Source organism: Pipistrellus hanaki, assembly GCF_964339955.1.
Source record: "Pipistrellus hanaki genome assembly, chromosome: 3".
In the NCBI taxonomy this organism is placed as follows: Eukaryota; Metazoa; Chordata; class Mammalia; order Chiroptera; family Vespertilionidae; genus Pipistrellus; species Pipistrellus hanaki.
The window spans coordinates 176,088,643-176,111,179 of NC_140505.1; the positions used below are offsets into that span (position 1 = coordinate 176,088,643).

Below are 22,537 nucleotides of genomic sequence, written 5' to 3' on the forward strand. Positions count from 1 at the left end.
CATAAGAGCTGGAACCAAGCTTATTTTTCTCACCAATATCTTCTCAGCACCTATCACAGTATTTGGTACATAGTAGGTATTTTTTATTTGTTGAATGAATAAATAAATATATGTGCATATAAAGGCATGTTGGAAAAGCCTTCTGGGAGTGGAAAATTTCTCTTGGGACACTATGGAAGATGGGATAGGTGCCATCGAACATTCTAAAAGAAAAGCAGCAGTCAGTATTTAAAAACAGATGGTCAACAACACTTGTTTAGAATTAAAATAAAAAACTAATTAGAATATTCTTATGTTGGGCTAAGAAATAATTACCTTCAAAGTCATGAAATGTAGCAGTTGAAAGGCACAGAAAGCACCATTTGGCTTGTATTTCTAATATAAATTGATCATATTATTGATATCTATACTAATAAAAGGATAATAATTAGACTGGACATCTTTCAGACATCTTTCTGGACATCCTTCTGGACAAAGCCTCAGTGGCAGGGGCTGAGGCAGAGGTGGTTAGGGGTGATTAGGTCGACAGGGGAGAGCAGTTTGGGGCAATCAGGCCAGCAGGGGAGAGCAGTTAGGGCTGATCAGGCAGGCAGGGGAGAGCAGTTAGGGCTGATCATGCAGGCAGGCAGGTGAGGAGCCAGTGGTCCCAGATTAGAGAGGGTGTAGGCCAGGCTGAGGGACCCCCATTATGCATGAATTTCATGTACCAGGCCTCTAGTTTAAGAAATAAAAACCAATAAATATCCTGGACCCTTTCAAACTTCATAGATCACAGGGCTTTAGGGCAGGATGGTTAGCCTAAAAAATATTTATATAGGTAGATATTGAAGCCTGTGAACGTCACTACTCAGAAGGGATGGTTGCTCTAAGTGTCTATTCATGTTGAATCACAGTAATGAGAGGTTGTTTTTTTTTTCCTGTCCAATATCTTATGATTCTAGCATTGTCAATGTCTGATAAAACTACAAAATATTGAAAGGGATGTTTAAAGTTTTTCACAATAAGTTGATTTCCTATTTTTAAAAGAAATATATAATGATAATACATAAGCACACACCCAGAAATGGCAAAAAATTAGGTGTTGGCAACAACTCCTCAAATTTTGGCTTTACATTAATAAGTGCTATAGCTTCCTGAATGGGTTTGGGTTTATTCTGGTTTCTCAGAGCAAGTTGTGTATGTTCTTTTATAAAAGGGTACATTCTCTTTCTGATATTGAGTAGGAGGGGAATAATTTAAGCTCAGAACCTAGATGGGATCAAATGCTCCATTCCCTTGGCTTACCTGGTCTACATGTTTATCAGCAAGACAACCACAGAGTGAAAGACTGAGCAACGTGTTCTAATGCCTAACCCTAAGCTATAACCTGTCAGGCTGTTGTGTCTTACACAGGCGGTACTTTGGAGAGAAGATTGGGCTGTATTTTGCCTGGCTGGGCTGGTACACCGGCATGCTCTTCCCAGCTGCCTTCATTGGACTGTTTGTCTTTTTGTATGGCGTCATTACCCTGGATCACTGCCAAGTCAGGTACGGGAGCATGGGTGAGCCTGCCTTTGTTTCTATTGAAAGATGCTGTTTGTGCTCTTGGCCCGGGCCATGGGCCCTCTTAGGTTTTCCTTCTGACTTCCTTCTCACTCTCCTCTGGAAAAACGCAGAAGGCTCCATTTACGAAGTCTCACCATCTATTGCCCTTGCTGCTGTGGTCTTAAGCTACCAAGGAAGCAAAGTTTGCACTTCTGGACATATAAGCCTTGATTTGTCCACAGAGCTAGTCACTTTCATTCACTGGCTGAAATGGACTTTTTCTGGATTTTTTTTCTTTCTGCTAATCCTGCAAAATGGTGGGTTAACGGAAATTTTGTACGGATTCTGTGTTTTTTACGAGGACCTTTTAAACCTAAACTAGAAAGACATAACACCCACATGCTGGGGCCTTCCAAATGATTCAGTGATGATGATTATCTTGGCTTTCTCACCAAAATAGAGTTTAAAGTATTCATGGAGATCTTATTGAAAGGCTGGGAAATACTCTTAAATAATACATGTGCCTTTTGGAAATGATTGCAAGAATAAAAGTGATTGGCCCTGACCTGTGTGGCTCAGTCCTGTAGACCAAGGAGGATAGATTTGATCCCTGGTCGGGGTGCATGATGCAGGCAACCAATCAATGTTTCTCTCTCACATCAATGTTTTTATCTTTCTCTATCCCTTCCTCTCCAACACCACCACCCCAAAAAATTTAAGTGATTGAGTGGCCATCCTGCCTACAAATATATTTTACTTTTTGCTAAAATTGTTAACTAGATGTAGCTTTCTACCAGAACTAATCCCTGATATTGTTTTTATTTATTTCTCCATTATTAGTAGTAACTTATGCATGTAGAAATCTCGACGGGTGCTTTTAGGTATCTCATTGTTCCCATAATTCAGTGTGAAATGGCTTCAAACCTGTGTAATGTTAGGGATGACTTCTACATAATCTGGAGTATGACAACCAATGTTTTGCTTTAGGTATTTTTCTGAGTTTAACTTATTAATATGTAAAGCCAAGAAATAGTCTCATAAGTAGATAGGTGTTTCAAATTATCAAATTATGCAGGAACTTGTTTATATTAATAACAGATAAGGCTAAGAAGCTTTAGCCTTATCTGTTATTAATATTGTAAAAATACAATCTAGTGGATCTTTCTTACTGGTTGAATGTTCTCATGAAATTGGAGGGGGGGAGTGCTCTGATGTCATCAAAAAGCTTTCTGTTCTCTTTTTCAGTAAAGAAGTCTGCCAAGCTACCGATATCATCATGTGTCCCGTGTGCGATAAATACTGTCCATTCATGAGGCTGTCAGACAGCTGTGTTTATGCCAAGGTAATTTCAACGAGGCCGAATTTCAGGTGGATTGAAATTTACATACACTTTCCTCAGGAATGGAGGCTAACTCTGTTCTCTCTGTCATTTCTGGTCTTTGGTTCTCCAGTTTATGTTGCAGCATGGACCTACCTCCATCATTCAGTGTTTTAATTCAAATGTCTTTGCATAATGTGTATATATATTTAATGTATTGGTTCTGTTCATCATCATAAGAAACAGCAGCGTGCCGAGTGCAAAAGAGCACAGTTGTGAGATTCAAAGACTCAAATCTTGACTCCTCTTTACCACTTGTCAGTCAAAGAACAAGTTATTTGACCTCCCTGAGCCTCAGCTTTCTCCTTTGTAAAATCCAGGGCATGATACTTGTCTCACACAACTGTTATAAGAAATGAGATAAGATGTATACGGAGTAAAGTGCTTGGCAAATGACAATACATCAGTATATGAGAGAAGCCATCATTTTCCTCTTCTCCATCATCATTATTGTCAAAAACGACTTAGGTCTGAGGCTAGTTCAGCTATTTTTACCTCCTTGACCCTGCACAGGCACAGCCTTTTTGAGGCTGAGCTTCTCATGTCTGAAATGCACACCTGCCCTCTCTGCCCAATGTCATGTCATGAGGACCAAGGAAGATGGCACATGTGAAAGCGTTTTGAAACAAAGAAACATATAGCACCATTATGTTTGTATGTTTCTTTGTTTCTTTTATAGATTATTGCATCTCCCTTTCTCATGTTATACCTGATTACTTTATTAAAAGTTTAGGCATAGCAGTCAAATTCCTGTGGTGTTTTACTGAGGGAGGGGCGGTGTCACTGATGCATAGCAATAGCTCAAGTAATGGCTGACGGTGACTTTTCCAAGACCCCCTGCCTGTCACCTTGCCCAGAATCCAGATATGAAAGGGGTTGGCAGATTTTATTGAACCTCTGCGACCACTGCAGCTTGGGTCTATCTGATTATGCTGTTGGCATTGCAGAGTTTTGTTCCTTATAAATGAAAGAGCAGTTGATAGGCAGCCAGGAGCCCGCCCATCCATGATGGCATTAGCACTGCAGGTGGCCAGTCTGTGCGGAGCCTGAACCTCAGCAGCCAGCTGTGATTTTAAAAAATATTTGGACTCTTGATATGTGCATCAAATAGCCAAAAAACAAAAAAAACACACACAAAATTCTCCCTACCTTTGAAGAGCATACAAATAGACCTGAGTTGATGAGGACAAGTTTAACAGAATGAGCGAGGGAAATGTAGATTTTAATGAGGATCAAAAGAGGTTTGTCAGTAATTTAATTTCTGTTTATTGATTGTCAGTTAAGCCTGAATGATTTGAATACAAAAATCCTGCTTTGGGGGAATCTCAGAAGCACAGTCTGTTGTTGTTGTTTTGGGGTATTTGTTTATTTGGAGCTTTGTGGTTTTTTACATGGAAAAGCATGCCTTGCATGAAATTCTCTCTTTGGAAGATCCAAGATAATTCCTTTAATAGGATCATCTTGTTTAGAGTGCTCATATTTTATAGGGGTTTCTTTGGGCAGTTATCCTACTGAATATAACATCTAGAACAATAATTGTATAATAATAGCTAGGCTATAGCTATAAAAATAGCTAGGCAACCTACATTTATTCTTTCTAATTCTCACAGCAATTTCAAGATTGATGTTATTATTCCCATTTAACTCAGGATGCAGAGAGGCAAAAATTACTCATCCACGATCACACAGCAGTAAGTGGCTGTGCCTCAGTTTATCCGACCACAAAGCACACCATTGTTCCATACTGAGTCACAAGATTTTTAGATTACGGATTTTAAGTTTGCTCTTGCCTAGAACCTTAGTAAAATGAAGGCCTAAAAGCCTCAGAATGACAGAATTGAAATTGTCCAAACTTTCATTTAGAAAAACTTATCAGAGATGCTAGACTGATTTCCTGGGACTGAGCACAAAGGAACCAAATCGGAGCCCATATCCAATTTAATCAGTGGCTGCTCTGTTGATCTGGAATGCTCTCTTCCCAACCCTTACATTTGTAAGGCTCAGCCACCACTAGCTTTAAAGCAGAAAGGGACATGCTGGCTCGTGTCTCTGGGAAAGACACTGGAGTGGTTCCCATTATCTGAGCTCAAGGGCTCGGCCTAGAACTGCTCCTCCAGGCCCCGGGTGTTGCTCTCTTGCCTCTTGTCTACATGATCATTCTGCAGACAAGTTATCTTTACATGATGGGGAAGGTGGCTGCTGACCTGTGGGATCCCTTTTCACGTCCCATGAGGTTCAAGGTTTTGGTTCAGGGTTCGGGTTCTGGAGAAGGCCACACATAAATGAAGAGACTTGAAAAGTATTAATTTGGGAATATTGGGGGCCAGGTGGGAGCCCACCTCTAGTTGGAGGACTACTCTGCTCTGGCCTTGCTATCTCTTTTATTGAGACTATGGGATACACCCATAGCCTTTAGGCAGGAGTCTCCAATAACAGAAATTTACTTAAGACAATAGAGATGGAGACTGCTTTAGCTAACAATGTTTCAACTAAGCAGTGAGCGAACTAGCTCTGACCTTTCAGAGCAATGAAGGTTGTTGACAATGATCAGTTTCCGGCACAAAAATATTTCTCAAAGTTTGTTTTCTCTTCATAAAACAAACTTTGAGAAATATTTGAATACCTCATAGCTCCAGACTTACATTTTCCTCCCTTTATCATTTTGCAAAATAAGTTCTTCATCTGCTGTTACAGAATATCTGTAGGTATATGTTGTCTATAGTTTCTCAGGGTCTTTGTTTGGTTTTGTGTTTTGCTAGTTCCCAGAATCTACTATCTTGCTTCTCTAGGGTTGACTGTAGCAGAGGGAGCCATCAGTTTATGCTACCTTACCATCTAAGTAGGAACCACATGTCCCTGTTAACTCACCAACCTTCCTCATTCACATATTCACTGCAGCAGAAAAATGTCTCTCTCCAAATATTTGCACTGCAGTCCCAAGGAAGGACTCAGGGTAGTTCTGTTTGAGCTGTGTGCCCCCTAGTGACCTGCATGAGAGAGTTCTGTTACCTAGGGAAGGAGGGAAAGGTGACCTAAGCAACCAGCAGTAACAACAATCCCAATCCCATTCCAGAATCTACACTGATGGTGCCAGCTACAATGTCTACCAACTGCCAGGAAATGCCCTAGTGCTGAGCACACACCACCCACAAGCCACTGGGACTCTTGGGCTTGATTTGATGCCAGGTTCCCAATATGCAGCTTACCACTATCCTGGCATATGAAATAAATTGGCTTTAGACTTTGATCTCACTTTAGATGTCTGAATTTTGCCTTCTCTCCTAATGAGAGAGAGAGAGAGAGAGAGAGAGAGAGAGAGAGAGAGAGAGAGAGAGAGAGAGGGAGAGAGAGAGAGAACTAACTTTGAGAAATATTTGAATACCTCATACTCTGATGTAGGAAAAAAAGATCTGTTTATGCTTGGCACATTCTCTGAAGGGACAGTAAAGTATATTTTATAGCCAGCTATAAAGCACCCCAAAAGAGTTATGCTTTATGAATGTATCCGTCATCATTTAAATTTGGCACGATATTGGTGTGATTTATCCTGGAGGCAGAAATGAGCCTGGCAGTTTTGCAGCGAGAATATTTTTGCTTTCTGCTGTGGGTGTGCGATAGAATATATTATTCTAACAATAAAGTATTTGCTAGCTGTTTGTTATGTGTGCTAGGCAAATATAGTGATTACCCAAGGCTTTCATACAGGTGGAAGTGGATCTTGTTAAAGCTCTACTTTCTCCTCTTCATAATGCTGAAACCCAGAGGGCAGCCCAGAAAATGTTTGCTCAAAACTACACAAAATGGCGATGCTTTCAAAGTGAATAAATGAGGCATTAAAAACAGTGCTTGGGAAATCAGAAACCTTTAAGGGAGCAATAGTAATGCCTCTTAAATATATCCAAATACATATGGACACATATATTAGTTTTTATAGTACACAAAAGGAAATCCTTAGTAGCACTATTGGGGCTGCTAATAAATGTTCAGCTAGCTGAGACCCACGTAAAGGGGTCCATTTACAGTCAGTGGAATTCCCTCCTTGATTATGATCCAAAAAGAATATCTTCCAAAGAAAGCCGGCAAAAGTCATTGCATCATCATAGCTATTTTTTACAGAAGTTGAAAAAAATGTGAATTAGAATATAGCATATGTGAAGTTAGCTTTACTGTGATTCATAAATTTCCCAGGTCACCCACCTTTTTGACAATGGAGCCACTGTCTTCTTTGCTGTGTTCATGGCAGTCTGGGGTAAGTGTTCTACATCCATGGAACTTGAGTTTCCCTCATATGCTCTCTGATATGTTCCTTTAGAAATGTGACTTTGGCCCGGCTGTCGTGGCTTAGTGGTTGAGCATCGACCTATGAACCAGGAAGTCATGGTTCAGTTCCCAGTCAGGGCACATGTTTGGGTTGTGGGCTCAATCCCCAATGTGGAGCATGCAGAAGGCAGCCAATTAATGATTCTCTCTCATCATTGATGTTTTTTATCTCTCTCTCCCTCTCCCTTCCTCTCTGAAATCAACAAAAATATATTTTTTTAAAAATAGAAAATGTGACTTTGGATTTTAAAAGGAAGAAGCTGGAATAAATTCAGTTGCTTGTTCTATTAGACACAAGCTGATAAATAATTCATTTGGCTTATTTAAAAAGTGATATTGTAAAGGAGAAACATGTCTACTTTCTTTTAAACCTTCAACAGTTACATCAGCATTCCATTTTTTAAAGTAAAATTTGCCTGCTGTTGGAGATAAAACAGAAAAACATGATGAGATCGAAATACCCATCTCAGGATGTATATAATTTTTTTGTTGTGTGTGGGATCTTTTAATTAGGCTAATGCATGAGTAACCATATCTTGTTTTCTTCAAATTCTGGTCAAAATGACCCCCTATAAACAAGCGCTACTTAGAAGGCTGAATTGAGTCCTTTTTATGTAAGTTCAAGCCAACAGCCCCATAATAATGAGATGTGATAGAACATTCAGTTAAAGAACTAATACAAAGTTATTTAACCCACTTCTTTGTAAAATAAGTCTCATTTTAATGGGTTTTTCTTCTTAGTCAAATAATTATAATGCGTTAATAGTATAGAAAAGATCTTGGACAAATTCATAGTGAACAATGAATGGTGGTTACCTTTGGAGAGGAGAATTCATGGGAAGGTAAGTGTGAACAGTGACAAGAGACAACCTTTTTACACTATATATTTTCTGTTTGATTTGAATTTATTTCAATGATTATGTATTTTTTCTAGAATTTAAAATACCAAATCTGAATTTTGATGTTACTAAACTCCACTAACTCGAGGCTTAGGCTCACGCTGTTGTTTCTGTCTGGAATGAATATCAGCATCGTCCCCATCTTTCTGGGCCCAGCTGAAATGTTATCTGCTCTATCCAGAAGATATCTTTCTTCTTTGAACTTTCCTACAATTGGTTCATATCATTTTGGTGGGACAGAAATAATTTATCTTCTTCAAGGACCATTATTATCACAGGAGAACTCTTGCATTTATTTAAAGACAGAGGGATTCATATTGGATGGATGGATGGATGGATGGAAGGATAGAAGGATGGATGGATGGAAGGAAAAACAGAAAAGAGAGAAGGGAAAGAGAAGGAAGTTGCCAAAAGAATTTATGAGATGAAAGCGTTTAAATAGTCTTTGATGAGTGGAAATATACTAGTAAAGCCCTGTTCTCTTGAGGAGGCTGGCTTACCTAGAGATCGTCAAAGGAAATTTGTCCCACCCATCACAGCTCTGTTAAAGGGACATATTTTGATTTCTGTGACTTTAGTCCCTTTCAGCTAGTGGGTATTTTTTTAAAATATATATTTTATTGATTTTACACAGAGAGGAAGTGAGAGGGATGGAGAGTTAGAAACGTCAATGAGAGAGATACATCGACCAGCTGCCTCTTGCACACCCCCCACTAGGGATGTGCCCGCAACCAAGGTACATGTCCTTTGACCGGAATCGAACCCAGGTCCTTTCAGTCTGCAGGCCGAGGCTCTATCCACTGAGCCAAACCGGTTTCGGCCAGCCAGTGGGTATTTGACCCAAGATCAGTCAAACCCTAGGTTGGTGAGTGGCCTGGGAGAAGACCTGACATTCTATATGCATTTCCCACGCCACATTCTGCTGCTGTTAGTAATTTGTGAATGAAGCATGTCTCAAATTTTGAAAATTATTTTTGTTAATCCTCACCCAAGGATATGTTTCCATTGATTTTTAGAGAGAATGGAAGGGAGGGAGAGAGACAAAGAGAGAAAAACATAGAAGTGAGAGAGACATGTCCATTGGTTGCCTCATGCATGTGCCCTGACCAGGGCTGCAGATGGAGCCTGCAACTGAGGTATGTGCCTTTGACTGGAATCGAACCCGGGACCCCTCAGTACATGGGCTGATGCTCTATATCCACTGAGCCAAACCAGCGAGAGCTGAAAATAAATTTTGTAATAACTGGTCTTTTATTTCTAGATATTTGCACTATTTTATCTTTTGTACTCTTATTTATATGCTGAGTGCCATGAGTCCTCCTCATGAGTCATTCAAACCTGGAGGTGGCCTTGGGGACCCCTGACACAACGAGACTCTCAGAAAGGATGCCAGTGAAAAATGGCCCCTCAGCGTTGGCACTTGTATTAACCTCCACAGACATCTATTTATTTTCCCTCTCCAAGAATTAAGCACTTGATTAGTTTAGGTGTGGCTTTCTTAACTATAATTACTCTGAATTTTTCACATTTTGGAAAGGTGCTATGTATTATGTAACACTCAGCAGGTATGGGAAGGACCCCATATTCAAATACATTCATATGGCTGCTTTTAATTTGTGGATTTCCTCACTTAGAGGGAAAAATGGAGGCGATTAGTATTCTAATGTCAGTCCAGGTCAGAACTTGCCACAAGATGAGTTTATGCTAAACTTTGGGGGGGGGGGGGGAGGAAGGGGCAGAACTTAGAATTTTTAGATCAATTTGAATTTTAGCATTTCATATAGAGAACGTAGACCTATATTGCCATTTTTCTTTTGCTTAGCAGGACATGGACAGTTAGAAAAGTTCATTGATTTGCCAAGAGTAGTACAGGTTCTATCTGAACTAGATTTCAAACCTAGAATTGAAAGTCTAGGACAGTGGTCGGCAAACTCATTAGTCAACAAAGCCAAATATCAACAGTACAACAATTGAAATTTCTTTTGAGAGCCAATTTTTTAAAACTTAAACTATATAGGTAGGTACATTGTTATTAACTTAATTAGGGTACATGGTATTTTGTGGAAGAGCCACACTTAAGGTGTCAAAGAGCCCCATATGGCTTTTGAACTGACCACTGGTCTAGGTCATATGCTGGCGAGCTCTTAACTATTATCCTATGCAGTCTTTTCAGTTGCTCATTTTATTTTTTTAAAAATATATTTTATTGATTTTCCACAGAGAGGAAGGAAGAGGGATAGAGAGCTAGAAACATCAATGGGAGAGAAACATCGATCAGCTGCCTCCTGCACAACTCCTACCGGGGACGTGCCTGCAACCAATGTACATGCCCTTGACCAGAATCGAACCTGGGACCTTCAGTCTGCAGACCAATGCTATATTCACTGAGCCAACCAATTTTGGCAGTTGTTCATTTTAAAAATATGTGTTCTATGTCCGAATGCCACTAATGGGGAGGTAGTGTGAGGGCAAGCCAGAATAAGAAAGATGAAAGTAATTATCTTTCTTTAGAATGGGAATTTGGATATTTACATTTCCTCATGAAATGAATTTCAAATACATGACATTCTTGCCTCTGTAAGTCTTAACTTCACAGCAAGCCCAACAGAGTTAGACTCATCAGCTCTGCCTCCCACGGCATCCCTGTGGTATCCTTAGTTACAGTTGCCCTCAAAGTGTGTGTGTGTGTGTGTGTGTGTGTGTGTGTGTGTGTGTCTGTGTGTCTGTGTGTCACTCATTTGGCTTATCACTTCTGAGGCAGCAGGATTGTGTCTTGATTTCCCCCCCCCCCCATCTCTTTCTGTCATTGTAGCGTGCTCAATAATTCTTTTGAGTAGATCTTTAAAAATAGAAATGAGTAGAAAGTTATTTTGTCTAGGTAAGGATTACCCCCAGATTTCTCTGAGTGGGGATGCCAACACTTGTGGGAAAAGTTCTTAACAAATTTTACACACATTTGGCTTCAGTGCAACAATAAAGTCTTTTTGTTAAAAGAGAGGAAGGGAGGGAGGGAGAGAGGGAGGGAGGGAGAGAGGGAGAGAGGGAGGGAGGGAGGGAGAGAGGGAGGGAGGGGGAGAGAGAGGGAGGGAGAGGGGGAGGGAGAGGGAGGGAAGGAGGGAGAAGCTGTAGGATTTCTTCCTCCAATAAAATAGCTTCCTTCAATGAAATAGGAAAAAAATTTTTTTTTATATAAGTATTTCCTACAAGGAAGATTTGGGGGACAAATCATCACTGCCAATCAAATACTGCTAATTTTTATTTTTGCCTTTGCCTCTGACTTTTAAAAATCAATGTGTCATCAATTAGAAAGAGGTTAGTAACCTAGTTTTCTGTTTGTTTGTTTTTTACATCCTGGTAGCCCTGCCATTCTAATAAGTCTGTTCTGCCTCAACTTGCAAATCAGCTTAACTTATTCACAATGAAATCTCTAATGTTTTATTTTGCCTGATACAAACTTGATAATTCTCTGAAAACATTCCTACTTATGTTAGATTAGCGGGAAGTTCTAATGCTCAAGGATGCTTATACAAACAGCTCTCATTCTTTGCAACAACTTCATTCTTTGCAACAATTAACAGCATTGCTTTATTTTATTTTCAAATGTTCATGTCTTTCTGTGCTTGTTCCAGCGACAGTTTTCCTGGAGTTTTGGAAAAGACGGCGAGCAGTGATTGCTTATGACTGGGATTTGATAGACTGGGAAGAGGAAGAGGTTTGTATAATTTACACCGGAATTTTTAAAAATCGGATCACCAAGACATACACAGTCCCCTTCAGTGATCACTTCCTGCACTGAGAGAAGTCAGGTTTACTCAAAAAGCATTTCAGTGTTTGTTTTTGCAGAAAAGTCTAGTCCATAAACCACTAACAGAATTAAAATATATTTTTTTAATTTCTTAGTGGAATCAAAGTCTTCAGCTAAGTAAATCACTTTACTTTTAGGTAGAGGCATCCAAATGATTGGTAATAAGATTTGTTTAGCTTTCTCCAATATTATCGATTACTTCACTTCAGCAGAAGTTGGGCAATAATTTTACAGCCTTAGGCATATGGAAGCAAATGCCCTCTAAGAGAACTGTTCCTGGGGAATGTTTCTGTGAGCTCTCCAGGACCCTGGACAGAGCCCAGGCATGAGCAAAGTCAGCATTACCTGAGGTGGGAGGTGCTGAGTGGGAAAATGCTCCTCAGGGTGCCTCCTTGATGGGTGTAGCTAAATGCAGGGCCAGCTTTAGACAAGTCTGTCAAGGAGAGGTACTCCAGACTGAACTTGCCCCCACACCTTCTAGCTCCACCACTCTCCCCTTTTAGGCCAAAACACTGTGTCCTCTCCTAACCTAGGTCTGGTCTTCATGCTCTTCTCGCCCCATTCCTGCACAAGTCTCTTACGCATCCTTGCTGGTCTTGGTCACCACGTCAGACCCTACTTCCCTTGTCAGCTGATAGAGGCCTGAACTCTTCTTTCCTTCCTCTCATTCATTATCTCTTACCTTCCTGAATCTCATTTCTTGGGAGGCTTGCTGTGGCAGAAAATCAGATATACTGATCACATGTGATGTGATGATGGGTATTATTGGGTGTTTTCCTGCTGTGCATATATATTTTTATATATTAAAAGGAATATTCTAGGAACACAAATGAGAATTTTAGCCCTATGGTTGGCTCGGTGGTGGAGATTATTGTGAAAGGTATTCTTGTTTTTCTTCAAATCACACCTGGTGACCTTTTCTCCTCATGCCCTTGAACACATTTGAGCAATTCTAGATCTTGAAATAATACTGGGATTTTCAGCACTCCTTATTTGTTGGGTAAGGACTTGGTCATGTTTTTGTAAGTTATTCCCCGGGAAACGATTTCTGAACTGTCCAGGTGACTGGAGTTTAGTGACAGCTTCTAGGCCACATGGAGACTTCCCTCCAGGTGAAGCTGTTCTGCTTTTCTTGTCACGTTGTTCATGGGAACAACTTTCAAATGGGGTGGGAAATGTTATTTCCTGGGAATTTGAGTTACCACCGAGCAACTCTGTCATCTGAGGCAAGTTCACCTTTGGACTTTTTTTTCATTTCCAAAGAAAAGAGGTGTTTCTAAATTTTTCTCTTTCAGTGATGCTGCATGGAATTATTTAAGTAAGTTGGACAAAACCAGTCTAAAAGTCACCGTTGGCACTTTTGGTGGGCCTCAGGCTTGGGTACCCTCAGGATAAATATCTCTTGTAAATCTGGAGCCCTCTGTCTTTCTAGCCCTGTTAAAAAGCTTGAACCAGCCCTAGCTGGTTTGGCTTGGTGGACTGAAGGGTCCCAGGCTTGATTCCAGTTGGGCACATGCCCGTGTTGCAGGCTCGATTCCCAATAGGGGCCCTGTAAGAGGTGGCTGATCAGTGATTTTCATCATTGATGTTTCTCTCTCTCCCTCTCCCTTCCGCTCTGAAATCAATAAAGATATACTTAAACAAAACAAACAAATCTAAATGCACAGATTTTTTTTTTAAAGTTTGAATCATTCTTTGCTCTTGCTAGATGGCTCAGTGGGTTGGAGCATTATCCCATACACCTGTTCCATCCTTGGTCAGAAAACTTATGGAAAGCAAGCAAGCAATGTTTCTGTTAGGGTTTAGCCAGTGACTTCGGCTGTGATAGAATTCACGACCAAAAGGAGATGCAGAGAGGAAGTTTATTTTATTTTCCATGAAGGGAAAGGGTCAAGTATCACTAGTCAACACAAGGCAATAAGCAAAAGGCAGTTTCCCCCTTTTAAATCCTGGCTTTTGCTATGCTACAAGGAAGGGAGGAGAATGTTGGGATGAAGTTGAGGAGGTACCAGGGAGGTTGTCTTGAGAAATTATATGTTTTTCAGGAGACAGTCTGGCAGGTGTCCTAGGGAGGTGTATTATCAGTATTTTTCTCAAACCTGTAAAACATGCTTAGAGTAAAAGTTATGAAGAGTTCAAAAGAGGCTAATTTGAAGGGTAGGGGAGAAAGGAACTTTCTGCTAACTAGAAACTCCTTGGTGTGAATTATCCCTGAGTTGTAAAAATAGCAGGGAGGAGGGGAAGTGCAAAAATGTAGCCTTGAGAGTAGCTTGCCTTGTCTTGCAGTTTTAACAGAGTGGCTGTTTGACTCAGAGGAGCTAACAATTCTGGAGTTTAATTACCAGGTGCTTCTCATAAAGTGTGGAAAGCCACAGCAAAGTCTTTATTTCTCTCTCCTCCTTCTCCTCCTCCTCCTCTTCCTCCTCTTCCTCCTCCTTCTTCCTCTCTCTCTCCTCCCTCTCCTTTCCTTCCCCTTTACTCTCTTTAAAATCAATAATATGTAGTCCTTAGGTGAGGATTAAAAAAGAGAAAAAGAGATTGAACCATTCTTTCACTCAGCATACATTTTGCAGGACCTGCCTCAGTAGCCATGTGAAGTTCCAGTTCCCAGTTTGAGATTCACTGTAGAAATGTCTCTTCTAGCCTGTGCTGCACAGAAATGCCCAGATTTGCTGCATGCCTCCTTGAGGGGTCAACCAGGGTATTAGTGTGCCAGGGCTGCTATTAAGAAGTACCACATGGGTGGCTTAAACAGCAGAAATGTATTGGCTCAGAGCTCTGGAGGCTGGAAGTTTGAGATCAAGGTATCGGCAGAGTTGGTATCTTCTGTGGCTCTGTGGGAAGAATCTGTGTCAGGCCCTTCCCCTTGGCTTGTAGATGCCCATCTACTCCCTGAGCCTTCTCACTGTCTTCTCTTTGTGTCTCCGTCTAAATTTTCCCTTACGAGAACACTAGTCATATTGGATTAGGGGCTACTCTAATGGCCTCATTTTATCTTAATTACCTCTGCAAAGACCTTGTTTCCAAATGCAATCACATTCGGAGGTTCTGTGGGTTATCACTTCAATATATAAAGTCATGTGGGGGACAAATTCAGCTGATAAGACCCAGGAAGACAGGCCTGGTTCCATGACTGGCCTCAGTTGCTTGATGATTAAGTCAATAGCTCTTAATGTCTCAGCTTGATAAATTAAAAGTTTCCCAAAGAAGCAGATTATTCTAGGTCTGCTCTATTTACATCCTTAAGTATAATTGCCTAAAATAAAGGAAAGGAGGCACGAGCTGTTTCTGTGTCCCCCTTCCCTTCCCTATTACCTGCCCTTGAGTGAAGTCTAGCCTTGGTCACAGCAGGCTGCCATTCCTGCTACAAGCTGTACACATTCTTGACAATGTTCCATCAGCTGCTGCTTAGCTTTCTGCAGGTATCTTCATCCCAGTCATGAGCATTTCTACTTAGATTGGCTCAATCTCCATTTTACCAGGGTTTCCGCTCACTTTCTCTTCTCTTGTTTGACACTCAAATACAGCATGAATTTAATTAAATGGAATGACATCAACATATTCTCTTGCTGGTTACCTTTTCTAATCCCATAATTGCTTTTCACATTAGATAGGGCCCCAACTAATTGAAATAAAATCTCAGCTTGATTTAGAAGTGGAGGAGCATTGATGTTAGCTGGATTTGAAAGGTATTTACTTTGTTTACGATAGCAATTAAGAAGACATTTAAAATCTGTGGTTAACATGAATGACTTCTTTAGGGGCTTATTTTAAAAAATAGAGAAACCATGGTTTTCAATGTCTACATTTAAAAAAAAAAAAAAAAAAAACAAGATTGGAGAATACTAAGAGTTGGATTGCCGTTATAACTTGTACAATGAGCCCTGGCTGGTTTGGCTCAGTGAATAAAGCTTCGACCAGTGGACTGAAGGGTCCCAGGTTTGATTCCTGTCAAGGGCATGTATGTTGATTGCAGGCTTGATCCTGGGACCCATGAGGGAGGCAACCAATCGATGTGTTTCTTTCACATCAAGGTTATCTCTGTGTCTTCCCCTATAGTTCACTCTTTATCTCTCAAAAAAAAAAAAAAAAAAAAAAGTAAGAAATAATGGAAAAATATAATCAGGTGAAGATTAACAAAAAAAAGAAAAAGCACACCCATTTAGAGCTCAAAAGAGATGAACAAGCAAAGGAAACTGAGAAACAGCAGCCATTAAGATGAAATTTGAGAAAAATGTAGTATCATAGAACCATAAGAAGAAATTGATCAAAAATGGTTGGTTCTATTAAATGCTAGGAGGTCAAGAAACAGAAAAAAATAAAAATTAAAAAAAATAACAATGAATTCTGAACAGTTTGCTGTTCAGAAGCTTTCTTTGTCCTTGTGTAGTTTTCATTTCCTGGTCATGAAAGGAAAAGCTACTGTGTTGTTTCAAACCACTGGAGACATGGCAGGTGGTCTCTTTCCTCATCTCAGTGTTCTTCTTCAAGCCCAGTTTAATAAGATAATAGCCATTTAACAGTTAGACTAAATCACATTTCCTTGATGATAATAAATAAAGATCATCATTCCTTATATTTTCTTCAAGTGGCCAATTTCCAAACAGTAATACCTGGGACTCAAATCCAACTTATTGATTAACCTCTTAATGAATCAGCCATTGACTCAGTTTCCCTGGGAGGTAACATGATTTTTTTTTTTTTATCATGTGTGCACCTCTTCAGAGCATAAAATGTGCCTGTTTGTTTTCTAGGAAGAAATACGACCCCAGTTTGAAGCCAAGTATTCCAAGAAAGAGCGGATGAATCCCATTTCGGGAAAGCCAGAACCATACCAAGCGTTTACAGACAAATGCAGCCGGCTGATCGTGTCTGCATCAGGAATATTTTTTATGGTTTGGAACATTTTTACAGAACTCCTTTATTTGTCAAATACCATACAAACTTGGTAGCATGGTAGCAACACTAATTATGTCATGCATTTGCATAGTTTGACAAAACATGTTTTCATGTCCTGTGGTTTAATCCTCACAACAACTCCGTGAGGTGATATAAGGATATTGTCCCCCTATTCCAAGTAGAGCATCTGAGACTCGGGAAGGTTAAGGGGCTTGCCCAGTTAGCATGTAAATAGCCAGTAAACTGCCAAGAGCTCAGATCCTCTACTTGAATCCAATATTCTTTTGACTTGCTTTTGACTTGCCTCTCTATGTCATGCTGAAAGGAACTAAGAATAGGAGCCAGGACCCACAGCAGTGTTTTCCAAACTTTTTTTTTTTTTTTTTACACTATGCTCATGTAAGAAATACATTCTCTGTCATGACCAAGTATGTCTTTTGCAAATAGGTATATAAGACTAAATAGAGTAACTGAAAAATGTTCACCTTTATAACATGTAATAGACTAATTTTCTGTTTTATTTTAGTTTTTTTTAAATGTTTAATAGAGTCTGATTTCTTCCTGTTTATTTATAATCTTTTTTTAATAACCCCCTAAAATTAATTTCCATATTCACTGATGATTATATAGTTTGAAAAATACTAACTTGAAGCTGGGTTGTTTGCTCTTCCTAAAAAGAGGTCTTTTTGTGATGAACTTTGACCCTGTTAATTACTGAACAAAACACATGCAGATTTTTTCAGAAATGTCATTTTAGAACCATAAGAGGTAATTAGGGTTCTCCTCCCCTCTTTTCAAATGCAAGTGTGAACATATATCCTAGGTCATTAGAGTGGGAAGGACAAAACTACAGCAGATCCAGACCCTGCTAGCTATAAGGAAAGTGCGGAAATGAAAGGGTCGTCAAGGCGCCCAAAGTCCCTCAGCTCAGATGGAGATTCAGACCCATGCCCTTGGCAGAGACTGCTTTGTAAGCAGCTGTGTCGCGCCATACCTTCTGTAACTACCAAGTTATTGTCTTGGTTTTTGTTTTTAGCAATAACACAGACATAGATTAAGCTTTCCTTGTTCTCCAAATGAGGAAGCTGGGACATAGGAGACTGAAGCCATGGAGAGGACAGACTACCTGTCCAGGGTCATTCTGCTTAAGTAGGAGCTGAGCCAGGACTCAGACCTGATCTCTAAGTCCTGCATGCTGTCCCTCCCATTGTTTTGCCACCCTGGTCTGAAATTCAGCGAATGTTTCACCCAGCTCCCTATCAACAGCTCTGAGATTAAGACATGGACCGTTTTTTATTTCGTTGTAGAAATAATAATAATTTGGCCAGTTCCAGCAAGGGTTCAGGCTCAAACTTTTTGAGCATGTCATTCATAGTAAGCCAGAAATAGTTTGTGGAGAACAGAGGAATGCATCTATGAAGAATGAAATTTACAAATCAGCAAAGGCCTTCTGAAGGCCCAACTTTAAGATCCAGTTTTTGGTAACTAAGTAGGCTAAGGTCTCTACTCTGACATAGTGAGTCACCTAATGAAAGTCACAAAATGTTTTGGAGATTCCCATTGTTTTATAGAGATATCATTTCATCTTCAGAGAAAGATGCCTCAGATCAGTCTGTGTTCATATCCGATTAATAAGAGGTTATGCACCTATCACATAGTTGACTTATTCAGCAACAAACAGCGGAACACCTGTAATTAGGCTAAGGGGCTGCAGAAATCACGGGATCCTACAAATACCGTCCCTGCCCTGATTGAGAGACTGACAGTGATCAAACTGACAAATGGTCAGAAATGTTAAGTAGGACACCAAAAGAAGGGCTTCGGTGCTGGATAACAAACAAAATATTCTGGGGAGTCATGAAAAAGCTGTAATTATGAAGTGGGTTTGGAGCTGAGCTGGGAAGGATGAGTGGCAGGAACTAAGCTGTGAGTGTGTGTTTGGCAGGGGAATGGGCGTGTCAGCATTTTAGGCAAAGGAAACGGTCTTGAAGATTAAGGGTGCTGAGCCCATTGGGAACAATGACAGAAGGTCTGGAGTCCCCAAGTCGGGGGAAGGCACTCAATGAGGCGAAGAGAGACTTGCAGGTCATCATCAGGGCTTTGCTTTTACGCAAAAGGAAACCAGTAAATAGTTCTGAACAGAAGAGTGACATGGTAAGATCCCCGTAATAAATATTTGTTCATCTGCTCAGTCTAATATGCTGCTTAATAAAATGTTACCCCGTAGCTTACAGAGCTTATCAACTTTCAGACACTGTGGTTTTTCCACTTGAATAAGAAAATACAAACAGACGAGAGGAAGGATCAGCCGCAGTGAAAAGTACTATGCGTTTTGTTGTGCTCTGTTGAGTCAGGGCCGCAGTTGCTTTCTTTTCTTTGATCATCAGAGACTTGGCCAAGTCTCAGGAACCCTCCCCCGGCAATGCGTTCACTGGGCCTCTCCTGTCTTCCTGTCAGATATGCGTGGTGATCGCCGCAGTGTTTGGGATCGTCATTTACAGGGTGGTGACCGTCAGCACTTTTGCTGCCTTCAAGTGGGCACTAATCAGGAATAACTCTCAGGTTGCGACCACAGGGACCGCCGTGTGCATCAACTTCTGTATCATCATGCTGCTGAATGTGGTGAGTGAGCTGCAAGGTGGCCAGCCCAGGGCAGCAAACACATGGGCTGCAGGATCCTGGCCTCGGAGAGTCATGTAGCCAAGTGCCCAGCATGAGATACACACAGGTCTGGGGATGGAGTCAAGAGATTTTCTAGTGTCAGATTTTATGGGCAAGGCACTCACCTTCTCTGAACCTTAGTTTTTTGTTTGTTTTTTATTTATCCAATAAGACAACACTAAATGTTTCTTGGGGAGATTAAGAAAAAGAATTTCTTCTAAAGGCCCAGCTCAGAACCTGTAACATAGTTTGATGGTATTGGTCCCCCTTTTTCTTTTGATTCTGAGTGACATGAAGGTTTCCAGTATTCACAGCACTCCTTGAGATGTTGCTTGTGTTGATTTCAGGCTTTTTCAAATGTATGATTCAACCTGGATGCCTCCCTTGAACCCCGCACACACGTCAAATTACCTACCTACTCCACCATGCTCACCTCACATTTAAACTCAGATTCCCTATCTTCCCTCCAGCATCAACCAGCTCCTCCCACAGCCTCCCCCGTTGTAGTTGCTCAGGCTGAAAACCTCGGCGTTATCCTTGACTCTGCTATTACTTTTCACTGACAAAGCGTTTCCAGAATTGGATCACTTTTTACACAGCCCTACTTCCCACCTGGGTTATGGCAGTGCCCTCCTAACTGATCTCCTGGCTTCCATGTTTGTCCTCAATCTATGCTCATCACAAAAGAAAGAGCCAGCTTTTTTTAAAATATATTTTTATTGATTTCAGAGAGGAAGGGAGAGAGAAAAACATCAATAATGAGAGAGAATTATATATTGGCTGCCTCCTGCATGCTCCCCACTGGGAATCGAGCCCGCAACCTGGGCAGGTGCTCTGACCAGGACAGGAATTGAACCATGACTTCCAGTTCATGGATCAATGCTCAACCACTGAGCCATGCCAGCTGGGCCAGAGCCAGCTTCTTATACAGATGTCAGCTCATGTTACTCCTCTGTTCACAATGCTCAGTGGCTTTCCCCTCACTCGGAACAAACGTTTACATGGCCTCTGGGCTCTCCTCTATCTGGCCTCAGTGACAGCTCTGACCTTGTCCCCTCCCTGCTCACCAGATTCTCCTGCTCCTCGTGGGCCTTCCCTTGGCTCCTTGGATGGGACAGACATTTCTCTACCGGGGACTTTCTACTCCCTCTTCTTTCTGTCTGGAATAGTCTCCCCTTCCTGCCTGCATAGTAACTGGCCTCTCATCTCCTTCGGGTCTTTGTTCAAATGTTACTCTCTAATGGCTTCCCTTGTCACTCAATTTATTTATTTATTTATTTTAAATATATTTTATTGATTTTGTACAGAGAGGAAAGGAGAGAGATAGAGAGTTAGAAACATCGATGAGAAAGAGTCATCGATCTTGCACCCCCCCCCCCCACTGGGGATATGCCCGCAACCAAGGCACATGCCCTTGACCGGAATCGAACCCAGGACCCTTCAGTCCCCAAGCCGATGCTCTATCCATTGAGCCAAACCGGTCTCGGCTTGTCACTCAATTTAAAATTGCAACCCACTCCTGCCATCTGACACCTTTCTATCTCCTTGCCTGCATTATTTTTCTCTCTGGCATTTATACCCATCCCATAGGCTATTTTTTTAAACATATATTTTGTTCATTATCTTTCTTCTCCATTGGAATACAGGTCCATGAGAGCAGAAACTTTTGTTTGTTTTTATTACTGTTATTTCCCAGTGTCTAGAGCAGGGCCTGGCACATAGTAGGCTCATTACATTGTTATTTCTTGCAGAACAAAAGAGATGGAATGACTGACATTATTAGACTTCAGGTCAACCTGTACATAAAAATGCTGACATTAGAGATTCGTAGCAGGGAATAAATAAGATAATGCATGTGGCCCTGACTGGTTTGGCTCAGTGGATAGAGCATTGGTCTGTGAATTGAAGGGTCCTGGGTTTGATTCCAGTCAAGGGCATGTACCTTGGTTGCAGGCACATCCCCAGTAGGGGCTGTGCAGGAGGCAGCTGATCAATGTTTCTCTCTCATTGATGCTTCTAACTCTCTAACCCTCTCCCTTCCTCTCTTAAAAAAAATCAATAAAACATATATTTTTTAAAAAAGATAATGCATGTGGAGTGCCAAGCACAATGTTAAGCCTAGAGATGTCCAATTAATAATTATAGCTCCCCACCCCCATTTATATTGCATCTTAAATCTGGGCCGGGATACTGAAATGCTCTCATTATTTGAAAGGGGCTTTCTAAAGGCCAAGTAATTTTATATTATTATCAACACAGTTTTATCTATTCAAACTGTCATTTCTAGCTCTTTACATAATCCTAAATTCCATAACCAGTAAACTCTGAGTCACTCCTCAGAGCATTTAACCTACCCAGTAACAAAGTTTATTTATGATTCTTAGGTGAACTAGTAATCACTGAGCCAATGAAATATAGGAAGTTTATTATGCTTTCTATTAAAATGCACAGGAATGTATTATTTGAGGGAAAAAATTTCAAAATCCCCAAGTTACAAAGAAGAAAAGTGAGCAAGCTGGTAATTAGTGGCAGCTAGCTAGCTCTGTTATCACAGAATTAGTCACTCCAGAGGGAGATGATTACTAAAATGGGACCTTGTGCCTTCTTTCTTTTCCTAGAGGACACAGTTGTTCACATTATTTTCATTGTTTGGGCAGTGGATGGATAATGAATTTATTTTCACTCATCACTTGATTACTTGTCTCCTTGATAATTACAGATTTTAAGAACATCTACAGTTCATTTGTTAAATGTATGCATTTTATTTTACAGCTCTATGAAAAAGTTGCACTTTTTCTGACCAATTTAGGTAAGTGAAACCGTTTTTCTTTCCTGGTACAGTATTGTGGTTTGAAAAGTACCTTTTCAAAGATTCATTTTTGAAATGCTGCTGAAAAAGAAAGACCGCATCCCCTTTACTTTGAGTGGCACACAGCAATTTTATCGCCCTCCACAGGATATTTTAAATATGCCTAATCATCCGGGGATCTTTTCTACCTAAAGATTTAAAACCTGTCACAAAATTGATCTGTCATGAGCTGACATAAAATA

At 40.6% G+C, this 22,537-nt stretch overlaps 1 protein-coding gene across 6 annotated transcripts in view; it reads left to right on the plus strand.

Moving 5' to 3' along the window:
- ANO4 (anoctamin 4) overlaps window positions 1-22,537 on the plus strand; it is a 275,780-nt gene that overhangs the window by 222,582 nt on the left and 30,661 nt on the right. For all 6 annotated transcript variants that reach the window (XM_084880421.1, XM_084880417.1, XM_084880420.1 and 3 more), the window contains 7 exons: window positions 1,393-1,527; window positions 2,770-2,866; window positions 7,091-7,151; window positions 11,751-11,833; window positions 16,681-16,821; window positions 19,283-19,447; window positions 22,259-22,295. In XM_084880421.1, coding sequence (XP_084736547.1) covers window positions 1,393-1,527; window positions 2,770-2,866; window positions 7,091-7,151; window positions 11,751-11,833; window positions 16,681-16,821; window positions 19,283-19,447; window positions 22,259-22,295 — 719 coding nt within the window. The remainder of the gene's footprint in view (window positions 1-1,392; window positions 1,528-2,769; window positions 2,867-7,090; window positions 7,152-11,750; window positions 11,834-16,680; window positions 16,822-19,282; window positions 19,448-22,258; window positions 22,296-22,537) is intronic.